Genomic DNA, 13,621 nt, shown 5'->3' on the forward strand with positions numbered 1-13,621 from the left:
TGGGTTTACCTCAACCTGCTGTCTCCTTATACCATCATAATGGGTCAACCTCAACCTGCTGTCTCCTTATACCATCATTGTGGGTTTACCTCAGCCTGCTGTCTCTATATACCATCATAGTGGATTTACCTCAGCCTGCTGTCTCCATATACCATCATAGTGGCTTTACCTCAACCTGCTGTCTACATATACCGTCATAGTGGGTTTACCTCAACCTGCTGTCTACATATACCATCATATTGGGTTTACCTCAACCTGCTGTCTCCATATACCATCATAGTGGGTTTACCTCAACCTGCTGTCTCCATATACCATCATAGTGGGTTTACCTCAACCTGCTATCTCCATATACCATCATAGTGGGTTTACCTCAACCTGCTGTCTCCATATACCCTCACAACATCATACTGGACCAACAGAAAATGTGTGGTAGCCTGAGGAACCGTAGCTGTAGGAATATGGTAGAAGACAATATTTTTATTAAAACCATAAAGCTGAATATACAATGCAGTATGACTGTTATCTCAGTTCAACTTGGATAAGAATGTACATGAATGATGATCAAATCTGACCTTAAATCACATTATTACTGCGAGTCACAATGTAGAAATAGGATGTTTTCTTTGAGAAACCATGATTAAATTAGTAAGTTAATATTTTGGCTTCAACCAACAAACACCAGGTTAGTGTTCACTGTTGTTAAAATATTTAAATAGATGGACACGTCAAAGTATATAATATTCTTATATACATGTACCTTGACATTTTCTGAAATAATATCTCATTCAATATCCACATACCAGACATTATGATATCATGTGCTTTAAGCAGAGAAAAGGCCAGAAGTCCTTTGACAGTTGATTCAGTTTCTTTTCCAGTTCAGTTCATAGAGGTAAACCAAGGTAACAGCAGCATTCTGATAACTGGCGTCACGCTGCTTACTTAGCGAGTACCGCTTCCTCCTGATCGGGCTCACACGGACGCTCGAACCCAGGACATCTGCTTCGCTAGCACACGTGACCGCCCTCCCGAAGCGTCTTACCAGTCGGCGCCATCGAAGCGTTAACAACTCGGCTGCACAAGTGGTGACACTTCAGGCTGAGGAGTAAGTTTCCCACATCCCCCATGTGCTACACTCTCACCATACAACCTTTATCCTGCTGATACTACACACACACTCTCACCATACAACCTTTATCCTGCTGATACTACACACACACTCTCACCATACAACCTTTATCCTGCTGATACTACACACACACTCTCTCACCATACAACCTTTATCCTGCTGATACTACACACACACGTTCTCTTAATAAACAACCTTTATCCTGCTGATACTACACACACATTCTCTCACCATACAACCTTTATCCTGCTGATACTACACACACAATCTCTTAATAAACAACCTTTATCCTGCTGATACTACACACACGTTGTCTTAATAAACAACCTTTATCCTGCTGATACTACACACACACTCTCACCATACAACCTTTATCCTGCTGATACTACACACGTTCTCTTAATAAACAACCTTTATCCTGCTGATACTACACACGTTCTCTTAATAAACAACCTTTATCCTGCTGATACTACACCCGTTCTCTTAATAAACAACCTTTATCCTGCTGATACTACACACACGTTGTCTTAATAAACAACCTTTATCCTGCTGATACTACACACAATGTTTGTGCCTTATATCTCATTACAAAATATAGTCCCGGGCTGCATCTCATGTCTTGAAAGGCTTCCTTACCTCCCCACTTTATCTGGAGCGCAGCCAGTATTGGACTGAGTACTGACACACAGCCAGTATTGGACTGAGTACTGAGACGCAGACAGTATTGGACTGAGTACTGAGACGCAGCCAGTATTGGACTGAGTACTGAGACGCAGCCAGTATTGGACTGAGTACTGAGACGCAGCCAGTATTGGACTGAGTACTGAGACGCAGCCAGTATTGGACTGAGTACTGAGACGCAGCCAGTATTGGACTGAGTACTGAGACGCAGCCAGTATTGGACTGAGTACTGAGACGCAGCCAGTATTGGACTGAGTACTGAGACGCAGCCAGTATTGGACTGAGTACTGAGATGCAGCCAGTATTGGAATGAGTACTGAGACGCAGCCCTGTGACTTTATGTCAGCTGGGGCTTGTTGCCGTGACAACAGTGGTTCTGTTTCCATGTGAAGGTCAAAAGGTGAAGTTGTTGTACACTCGTGCCATAGACGTCGTCGCTGACCCACGGCCCGACCCCCTTACATCTTGTGGAAACATTCCTTAGCATTGGTCCACACTTGAATGCCCTATACAGACAGAGGAGAACATAAAACACAGAAATTGAATTAGGTCCTAACAACACTGGCCTTTGACTTTAACAAGCGGGTTGTGTTCAGTAGGGCACACCATTGCAACGTGTTTTGAAACGAAAGTCTCTCATTGGACAAGTCCAGGTAGTCCCTCTCTCTTTCAGTCGGTGTTCTTCAGTTTTGTGCCTAATGAACACAACTCTGAGAGTGGTATTTAAAGCAACATGAAAATGACAGTTTCTTATTGGACAAGTCCAGGTAGTCCCTCTGTCTTTGAGTCAGTTTTTGTCCATTTGGTGCCCAATGAAAATAACCCTCATAGATACTAGGAGCATTTCCAGACTTCCACCTGAGTGTGACACACCTTCTTACACATGCTGATCTGCATGACGGCGTAGCCAATCAGAGCCTCCCTCAGATCCCTGTCCTTCTGCTCCTTGAAGCGCTGCATGTCCACCCACGCACCCTTCACGTACTCCCTGCACACACACACACACACAGATTATATTACATACTTTATCAATGAGTTGTTTTCAGCATGTGGTCTATCTATCTATCTAGGTATTACTGCATGGTTTAACATGAGGGACTCACTCGCACTCCACTGTTTTCTCTGTGACCGTCTCCTCTCCCTGGACGATCTGCTCCTCTAGTAGGCTGAGTTTAGCCTCCCTCTGCTCTGGTGTCTCCTGACCAAACAGCTTGTTGGTCATTCCTTTGAAGGAGAACGTCCGTACCATCTGAGGATGGACAGACAGACAGAGAATGGAGGGGCATTACTAGCCTGGTGGTCTAGTCAGTTCAAGAAGTACACTAAAATTACAGATTCTCTCCTATGCTTTTCAATGAGGAAAATGTGGAATTGGAATTTGATTTACTTTCTGAATTGAAATGGAATTGACCCCAGGCCTGCTGGTGGTCCAGTCTGTTGATGCTTCGGCCTCTGTGTTTTTTGTCATGACAAACATGCATGGCATGCAATAGAAGAGTTGGCTACAGTAGAGCCTGGGACTACAGTAGAGTCTGGGACTACAGTGGAGTCTGGGACTACAGTAGAGCCTGGGACTACAGTAGAGCCTGGGACTACAGTAGAGCCTGGGACTACAGTAGAGTCTGGGACTACAGTAGAGCCTGGGACTACAGTAGAGTCTGGGACTACAGTAGAGCCTGGGACTACAGTAGAGCCTGGGACTACAGTAGAGCCTGGGACTACAGTAGAGTCTGGGACTACAGTAGAGCCTGGGACTACAGTAGAGCCTGGGACTACAGTAGAGTCTGGGACTACAGTAGAGCCTGGGACTACAGTAGAGCCTGGGACGACAGTAGAGCCTGGGACTACAGTAGAGCCTGGGACTACAGTAGAGCCTGGGACTAGAGTAGAGCCTGGGACTAGAGTAGAGTCTGGGACTACAGTAGAGCCTGGAACTACAGTAGAGCCTGGGACTACAGTAGAGCCTGGGACTACAGTAGAGTCTGGGACTACAGTAGAGCCTGGGACTACAGTAGAGTCTGGGACTACAGTAGAGCCTGGGACGACAGTAGAGTCTGGGACGACAGTAGAGCCTGGGACTACAGTAGAGTCTGGGACTACAGTAGAGCCTGGGACTACAGTAGAGCCTGGGACTACAGTAGAGTCTGGGACTACAGTAGAGCCTGGGACTACAGTAGAGACTGGGACTACAGTAGAGCCTGGGACGACAGTAGAGTCTGGGACTACAGTAGAGCCCGGGACTACAGTAGAGTCCGGGACTACAGTAGAGCCCGGGACTACAGTAGAGTCTGGGACGACAGTAGAGCCTGGGACGACAGTAGAGTCTGGGACTACAGTAGAGCCTGGGACTACAGTAGAGTCTGGGACTAGAGTAGAGCCTGGGACTACAGTAGAGCCTGGGACTACAGTAGAGCCTGGGACTAGAGTAGAGCCTGGGACTAGAGTAGAGCCTGGGACTACAGTAGAGTCTGGGACGACAGTAGAGCCTGGGACTACAGTAGAGCCTGGGACTACAGTAGAGCCTGGGACTACAGTAGAGTCTGGGACTACAGTAGAGCCTGGGACTACAGTAGAGCCTGGGACTACAGTAGAGTCTGGGACGACAGTAGAGCCTGGAACTACAGTAGAGTCTGGAACTACAGTAGAGTCTGGGACTACAGTAGAGCCTGGGACTACAGTAGAGCCTGGGACTACAGTAGAGCCTGGAACTACAGTAGAGCCTGTGACATGTCCTTATATAGGGGGGTGTGAAGAAGACATGAAGTCAAAGATGGGACCAGGCTAGGGCTTTACATGTCCTTATATAGGGGGGTGTGAAGAAGATATGAAGTCAAAGATTCTGAGAGGACTTGACAAACAAGACCTCTTGGGCCTTGCCAACGCTCTTGAGACCTATACTGTACCAATACTGGAAAGACAAGAGCTTGCTTCTTACAAGAGATCACCATCTCAGTTGGAGTCCCCTAGTTGTCCTATACCAGGATACAAACAGTAGATAAACTAGACCTACGCCTAAACCTATGGCTTTCTTCATTGCCCCTGAGGGTATCGATAAAGTTGTATTGAATTGAATACCCCAGTGGCCAGCTCCTCCCGTTGCTGCTTCTTGGAGATGAGGTCTGAGGAGGCCGTCTCCAGCTCATACTGGGTCAGCTCGTGTTTCCTACACACAGCCCTGTAGGAAACAGACAGCAGTAGCTTTATAGGAGGCCCATACAATGTCACAACACCATACAGCATTACTTCCTGGGACACAAGTTGTACTAGGCCCGTTTAGAGGAGATATTTTTACACTGTCAGAACCTTCTACTTGGTGCATCACCCTCTTTACCTGACTAAGGGGACAGGGTTCTGGAATCCCTTTACAAGATATGATTCATTGGTTGGTTGATTCCCTGATTGATTAGCCATAATGTGCAATAGGACCAACCTTAAGGCTTCAGCATAGAAAAGGTATTCCTTCAGTTGGTCTGCGTAGTGCTCCTCTTCCTCCAACATATCATCTACTGAGGCAGCATAGCTGTGGACAAAATCACACATTTTATTAGCCAGTTAAACAAATATATACTTATTTTCATTGTAGTTCCTAAATTGTTTGACGTGTGCACTCTGCATTAGAATACCAGGCTGGTTTTATTTGCCATTTAAAAATATACAATTATTTCCATTGTGTTCCCTAATTTCCATTGTGGTTCCTAAATTGCAGGTTGTGTGCAATCTACATTAGAATAGCAGGCTCAGCACAGGTTAGATACAAAGGTTGTTGGCGGATGGAGAGTACTCACGCATCCATATGGTGTCCAGCACTCTGTAGACCGTCTCCCATCTCCTTCTCTAAGGCACTCCACTCACTGCCACACAAACAGTCAGATCAGTTAGACCGTCTCCCATCTCCTTCTCTAAGGCACTCCACTCACTGCCACACAGTCAGATCAGTTAGACCGTCTCCCATCTCCTTCTCTAAGGCACTCCACTCACTGCCACACAGACAGTCAGATCAGTTAGACCGTCTCCCATCTCCTTCTCTAAGACACTCCACTCACTGCCACACAGTCAGATCAGTTAGACCGTCTCCCATCTCCTTCTCTAAGACACTCCACTCACTGCCACACAAACAGTCAGATCAGTTAGACCGTCTCCCATCTCCTTCTCTAAGACACTCCACTCACTGCCACACAGACAGTCAGATCAGTTAGACCGTCTCCCATCCTTCTCTAAGACACTCCACTCACTGCCACACAGTCAGATCAGTTAGACCGTCTCCCATCTCCTTCTCTAAGGCACTCCACTCACTGCCACACAGACAGTCAGATCAGTTAGACCGTCTCCCATCTCCTTCTCTAAGACACTCCACTCACTGCCACACAGTCAGATCAGTTAGACCGTCTCCCATCTCCTTCTCTAAGACACTCCACTCACTGCCACACAGTCAGATCAGTTAGACCGTCTCCCATCTCCTTCTCTAAGGCACTCCACTCACTGCCACACAGTCAGATCAGTTAGACCGTCTCCCATCTCCTTCTCTAAGACACTCCACTCACTGCCACACAGTCAGATCAGTTAGACCGTCTCCCATCTCCTTCTCTAAGACACTCCACTCACTGCCACACAAACAGTCAGATCAGTTAGACCGTCTCCCATCTCCTTCTCTAAGACACTCCACTCACTGCCACACAGTCAGATCAGTTAGACCGTCTCCCATCTCCTTCTCTAAGGCACTCCACTCACTGCCACACAGTCAGATCAGTTAGACCGTCTCCCATCTCCTTCTCTAAGACACTCCACTCACTGCCACACAAACAGTCAGATCAGTTAGACCGTCTCCCATCTCCTTCTCTAAGGCACTCCACTCACTGCCACACAAACAGTCAGATCAGTTAGACCATCTTCCATCTCCTTCTCTAAGACACTCCACTCACTGCCACACAGTCAGATCAGTTAGACCGTCTCCCATCTCCTTCTCTAAGGCACTCCACTCACTGCCACACAAACAGTCAGATCAGTTAGACCGTCTCCCATCTCCTTCTCTAAGGCACTCCACTCACTGCCACACAGACAGTCAGATCAGTTAGACCGTCTCCCATCCTTCTCTAAGACACTCCACTCACTGCCACACAGTCAGATCAGTTAGACCGTCTCCCATCTCCTTCTCTAAGACACTCCACTCACTGCCACACAAACAGTCAGATCAGTTAGACCGTCTCCCATCTCCTTCTCTAAGACACTCCACTCACTGCCACACAGTCAGATCAGTTAGACCGTCTCCCATCTCCTTCTCTAAGACACTCCACTCACTGCCACACAGTCAGATCAGTTAGACCGTCTCCCATCTCCTTCTCTAAGGCACTCCACTCACTGCCACACAAACAGTCAGATCAGTTAGACCGTCTCCCATCTCCTTCTCTAAGACACTCCACTCACTGCCACACAGTCAGATCAGTTAGACCGTCTCCCATCTCCTTCTCTAAGACACTCCACTCACTGCCACACAAACAGTCAGATCAGTTAGACCGTCTCCCATCTCCTTCTCTAAGACACTCCACTCACTGCCACACAGTCAGATCAGTTAGACCGTCTCCCATCTCCTTCTCTAAGACACTCCACTCACTGCCACACAGTCAGATCAGTTAGACCGTCTCCCATCTCCTTCTCTAAGACACTCCACTCACTGCCACACAAACAGTCAGATCAGTTAGACCGTCTCCCATCTCCTTCTCTAAGGCACTCCACTCACTGCCACACAGTCAGATCAGTTAGACCGTCTCCCATCTCCTTCTCTAAGGCACTCCACTCACTGCCACACAAACAGTCAGATCAGTTAGACCGTCTCCCATCTCCTTCTCTAAGACACTCCACTCACTGCCACACAGTCAGATCAGTTAGACCGTCTCCCATCTCCTTCTCTAAGACACTCCACTCACTGCCACACAGTCAGATCAGTTAGACCGTCTCCCATCTCCTTCTCTAAGGCACTCCACTCACTGCCACACAAACAGTCAGATCAGTTAGACCGTCTCCCATCTCCTTCTCTAAGACACTCCACTCACTGCCACACAGTCAGATCAGTTAGACCGTCTCCCATCTCCTTCTCTAAGACACTCCACTCACTGCCACACAGTCAGATCAGTTAGACCGTCTCCCATCTCCTTCTCTAAGGCACTCCACTCACTGCCACACAAACAGTCAGATCAGTTAGACCGTCTCCCATCTCCTTCTCTAAGACACTCCACTCACTGCCACACAGTCAGATCAGTTAGACCGTCTCCCATCTCCTTCTCTAAGACACTCCACTCACTGCCACACAAACAGTCAGATCAGTTTAGACCGTCTCCCATCTCCTTCTCTAAGGCACTCCACTCACTGCCACACAAACAGTCAGATCAGTTAGACCGTCTCCCATCTCCTTCTCTAAGACACTCCACTCACTGCCACACAGTCAGATCAGTTAGACATCTCCTTCTCTAAGGCACTCCACTCACTGCCACACAGTCAGATCAGTTAGACCGTCTCCCATCTCCTTCTCTAAGACACTCCACTCACTGCCACACAAACAGTCAGATCAGTTAGACCGTCTCCCATCTCCTTCTCTAAGACACTCCACTCACTGCCACACAGTCAGATCAGTTAGACCGTCTCCCATCTCCTTCTCTAAGGCACTCCACTCACTGCCACACAGTCAGATCAGTTAGACCGTCTCCCATCTCCTTCTCTAAGGCACTCCACTCACTGCCACACAGTCAGATCAGTTAGACCGTCTCCCATCTCCTTCTCTAAGGCACTCCACTCACTGCCACACAAACAGTCAGATCAGTTAGACCGTCTCCCATCTCCTTCTCTAAGGCACTCCACTCACTGCCACACAGTCAGATCAGTTAGACCGTCTCCCATCTCCTTCTCTAAGACACTCCACTCACTGCCACACAGACAGTCAGATCAGTTAGACCGTCTCCCATCTCCTTCTCTAAGACACTCCACTCACTGCCACACAGTCAGATCAGTTAGACCGTCTCCCATCTCCTTCTCTAAGACACTCCACTCACTGCCACACAAACAGTCAGATCAGTTCTCCTTCTCTAGACCGTCTCCCATCTCCTTCTCTAAGGCACTCCACTCACTGCCACACAGTCAGATCAGTTAGACCGTCTCCCATCTCCTTCTCTAAGACACTCCACTCACTGCCACACAGTCAGATCAGTTAGACCGTCTCCCATCTCCTTCTCTAAGGCACTCCACTCACTGCCACACAGTCAGATCAGTTAGACCGTCTCCCATCTCCTTCTCTAAGACACTCCACTCACTGCCACACAGTCAGATCAGTTAGACCGTCTCCCATCTCCTTCTCTAAGACACTCCACTCACTGCCACACAAACAGTCAGATCAGTTAGACCGTCTCCCATCTCCTTCTCTAAGGCACTCCACTCACTGCCACACAGTCAGATCAGTTAGACCGTCTCCCATCTCCTTCTCTAAGACACTCCACTCACTGCCACACAGTCAGATCAGTTAGACCGTCTCCCATCTCCTTCTCTAAGGCACTCCACTCACTGCCACACAAACAGTCAGATCAGTTAGACCGTCTCCCATCTCCTTCTCTAAGACACTCCACTCACTGCCACACAGTCAGATCAGTTAGACCGTCTCCCATCTCCTTCTCTAAGACACTCCACTCACTGCCACACAGTCAGATCAGTTAGACCGTCTCCCATCTCCTTCTCTAAGGCACTCCACTCACTGCCACACAAACAGTCAGATCAGTTAGACCGTCTCCCATCTCCTTCTCTAAGACACTCCACTCACTGCCACACAGTCAGATCAGTTAGACCGTCTCCCATCTCCTTCTCTAAGGCACTCCACTCACTGCCACACAGTCAGATCAGTTAGACCGTCTCCCATCTCCTTCTCTAAGACACTCCACTCACTGCCACACAAACAGTCAGATCAGTTAGACCGTCTCCCATCTCCTTCTCTAAGGCACTCCACTCACTGCCACACAAACAGTCAGATCAGTTAGACCATCTTCCATCTCCTTCTCTAAGACACTCCACTCACTGCCACACAGTCAGATCAGTTAGACCGTCTCCCATCTCCTTCTCTAAGGCACTCCACTCACTGCCACACAGTCAGATCAGTTAGACCGTCTCCCATCTCCTTCTCTAAGACACTCCACTCACTGCCACACAGACAGTCAGATCAGTTAGACCGTCTCCCATCTCCTTCTCTAAGACACTCCACTCACTGCCACACAAACAGTCAGATCAGTTAGACCGTCTCCCATCTCCTTCTCTAAGGCACTCCACTCACTGCCACACAGTCAGATCAGTTAGACCGTCTCCCATCTCCTTCTCTAAGGCACTCCACTCACTGCCACACAAACAGTCAGATCAGTTAGACCGTCTCCCATCTCCTTCTCTAAGGCACTCCACTCACTGCCACACAAACAGTCAGATCAGTTAGACCGTCTCCCATCTCCTTCTCTAAGGCACTCCACTCACTGCCACACAGTCAGATCAGTTAGACCGTCTCCCATCTCCTTCTCTAAGACACTCCACTCACTGCCACACAGACAGTCAGATCAGTTAGACCGTCTCCCATCTCCTTCTCTAAGACACTCCACTCACTGCCACACAGTCAGATCAGTTAGACCGTCTCCCATCTCCTTCTCTAAGACACTCCACTCACTGCCACACAAACAGTCAGATCAGTTAGACCGTCTCCCATCTCCTTCTCTAAGGCACTCCACTCACTGCCACACAGTCAGATCAGTTAGACCGTCTCCCATCTCCTTCTCTAAGGCACTCCACTCACTGCCACACAAACAGTCAGATCAGTTAGACCGTCTCCCATCTCCTTCTCTAAGACACTCCACTCACTGCCACACAGTCAGATCAGTTAGACCGTCTCCCATCTCCTTCTCTAAGACACTCCACTCACTGCCACACAAACAGTCAGATCAGTTAGACCGTCTCCCATCTCCTTCTCTAAGGCACTCCACTCACTGCCACACAGTCAGATCAGTTAGACCGTCTCCCATCTCCTTCTCTAAGACACTCCACTCACTGCCACACAGTCAGATCAGTTAGACCGTCTCCCATCTCCTTCTCTAAGGCACTCCACTCACTGCCACACAGTCAGATCAGTTAGACCGTCTCCCATCTCCTTCTCTAAGACACTCCACTCACTGCCACACAAACAGTCAGATCAGTTAGACCGTCTCCCATCTCCTTCTCTAAGGCACTCCACTCACTGCCACACAGTCAGATCAGTTAGACCGTCTCCCATCTCCTTCTCTAAGGCACTCCACTCACTGCCACACAGTCAGATCAGTTAGACCGTCTCCCATCTCCTTCTCTAAGGCACTCCACTCACTGCCACACAAACAGTCAGATCAGTTAGACCGTCTCCCATCTCCTTCTCTAAGACACTCCACTCACTGCCACACAAACAGTCAGATCAGTTAGACCGTCTCCCATCTCCTTCTCTAAGGCACTCCACTCACTGCCACACAAACAGTCAGATCAGTTAGACCGTCTCCCATCTCCTTCTCTAAGGCACTCCACTCACTGCCACACAGTCAGATCAGTTAGACCGTCTCCCATCTCCTTCTCTAAGACACTCCACTCACTGCCACACAGTCAGATCAGTTAGACCGTCTCCCATCTCCTTCTCTAAGACACTCCACTCACTGCCACACAGTCAGATCAGTTAGACCGTCTCCCATCTCCTTCTCTAAGACACTCCACTCACTGCCACACAAACAGTCAGATCAGTTAGACCGTCTCCCATCTCCTTCTCTAAGGCACTCCACTCACTGCCACACAGTCAGATCAGTTAGACCGTCTCCCATCTCCTTCTCTAAGGCACTCCACTCACTGCCACACAGTCAGATCAGTTAGACCGTCTCCCATCTCCTTCTCTAAGACACTCCACTCACTGCCACACAAACAGTCAGATCAGTTAGACCGTCTCCCATCTCCTTCTCTAAGGCACTCCACTCACTGCCACACAAACAGTCAGATCAGTTAGACCGTCTCCCATCTCCTTCTCTAAGGCACTCCACTCACTGCCACACAGTCAGATCAGTTAGACCGTCTCCCATCTCCTTCTCTAAGGCACTCCACTCACTGCCACACAAACAGTCAGATCAGTTAGACCGTCTCCCATCTCCTTCTCTAAGACACTCCACTCACTGCCACACAGTCAGATCAGTTAGACCGTCTCCCATCTCCTTCTCTAAGACACTCCACTCACTGCCACACAGTCAGATCAGTTAGACCGTCTCCCATCTCCTTCTCTAAGACACTCCACTCACTGCCACACAGTCAGATCAGTTAGACCGTCTCCCATCTCCTTCTCTAAGGCACTCCACTCACTGCCACACAAACAGTCAGATCAGTTAGACCGTCTCCCATCTCCTTCTCTAAGGCACTCCACTCACTGCCACACAGTCAGATCAGTTAGACCGTCTCCCATCTCCTTCTCTAAGACACTCCACTCACTGCCACACAGTCAGATCAGTTAGACCGTCTCCCATCTCCTTCTCTAAGACACTCCACTCACTGCCACACAGTCAGATCAGTTAGACCGTCTCCCATCTCCTTCTCTAAGACACTCCACTCACTGCCACACAGTCAGATCAGTTAGACCGTCTCCCATCTCCTTCTCTAAGACACTCCACTCACTGCCACACAGTCAGATCAGTTAGACCGTCTCCCATCTCCTTCTCTAAGGCACTCCACTCACTGCCACACAGTCAGATCAGTTAGACCGTCTCCCATCTCCTTCTCTAAGACACTCCACTCACTGCCACACAGTCAGATCAGTTAGACCGTCTCCCATCTCCTTCTCTAAGGCACTCCACTCACTGCCACACAGTCAGATCAGTTAGACCGTCTCCCATCTCCTTCTCTAAGACACTCCACTCACTGCCACACAGTCAGATCAGTTAGACCGTCTCCCATCTCCTTCTCTAAGACACTCCACTCACTGCCACACAAACAGTCAGATCAGTTAGACCGTCTCCCATCTCCTTCTCTAAGGCACTCCACTCACTGCCACACAAACAGTCAGATCAGTTAGACCGTCTCCCATCTCCTTCTCTAAGGCACTCCACTCACTGCCACACAAACAGTCAGATCAGTTAGACCGTCTCCCATCTCCTTCTCTAAGACACTCCACTCACTGCCACACAGTCAGATCAGTTAGACCGTCTCCCATCTCCTTCTCTAAGGCACTCCACTCACTGCCACACAGTCAGATCAGTTAGACCGTCTCCCATCTCCTTCTCTAAGGCACTCCACTCACTGCCACACAGTCAGATCAGTTAGACCGTCTCCCATCTCCTTCTCTAAGACACTCCACTCACTGCCACACAAACAGTCAGATCAGTTAGACCGTCTCCCATCTCCTTCTCTAAGGCACTCCACTCACTGCCACACAGTCAGATCAGTTAGACCGTCTCCCATCTCCTTCTCTAAGGCACTCCACTCACTGCCACACAGTCAGATCAGTTAGACCGTCTCCCATCTCCTTCTCTAAGACACTCCACTCACTGCCACACAGTCAGATCAGTTAGACCGTCTCCCATCTCCTTCTCTAAGACACTCCACTCACTGCCACACAGTCAGATCAGTTAGACCGTCTCCCATCTCCTTCTCTAAGACACTCCACTCACTGCCACACAGTCAGATCAGTTAGACCGTCTCCCATCTCCTTCTCTAAGACACTCCACTCACTGCCACACAAACAGTCAGATCAGTTAGACCGTCTCCCATCTCCTTCTCTAAGACACTCCACTCACTGCCACACAAACA

At 48.9% G+C, this 13,621-nt stretch overlaps 1 protein-coding gene across 1 annotated transcript in view; it reads right to left on the minus strand.

Moving 5' to 3' along the window:
* Positions 1-457: 457 nt before the first annotated feature.
* The window catches only part of LOC115123856 (sorting nexin-4-like), a 37,527-nt gene continuing 24,363 nt past the window's right edge, over positions 458-13,621 (minus strand). The window contains exons 9-14 of the mRNA XM_065023248.1: positions 5,596-5,661; positions 5,241-5,330; positions 4,886-4,985; positions 2,914-3,059; positions 2,684-2,798; positions 458-2,316 (exon numbers count right to left, since the gene is read on the minus strand). Of these exons, the coding sequence (XP_064879320.1) occupies positions 2,269-2,316; positions 2,684-2,798; positions 2,914-3,059; positions 4,886-4,985; positions 5,241-5,330; positions 5,596-5,661 (565 nt within the window). The 3' untranslated portion in view covers positions 458-2,268. The remainder of the gene's footprint in view (positions 2,317-2,683; positions 2,799-2,913; positions 3,060-4,885; positions 4,986-5,240; positions 5,331-5,595; positions 5,662-13,621) is intronic.

The sequence above is a fragment of the Oncorhynchus nerka genome, linkage group LG2 (genome assembly GCF_034236695.1).
Source record: "Oncorhynchus nerka isolate Pitt River linkage group LG2, Oner_Uvic_2.0, whole genome shotgun sequence".
Lineage (NCBI taxonomy): Eukaryota > Metazoa > Chordata > Actinopteri > Salmoniformes > Salmonidae > Oncorhynchus > Oncorhynchus nerka.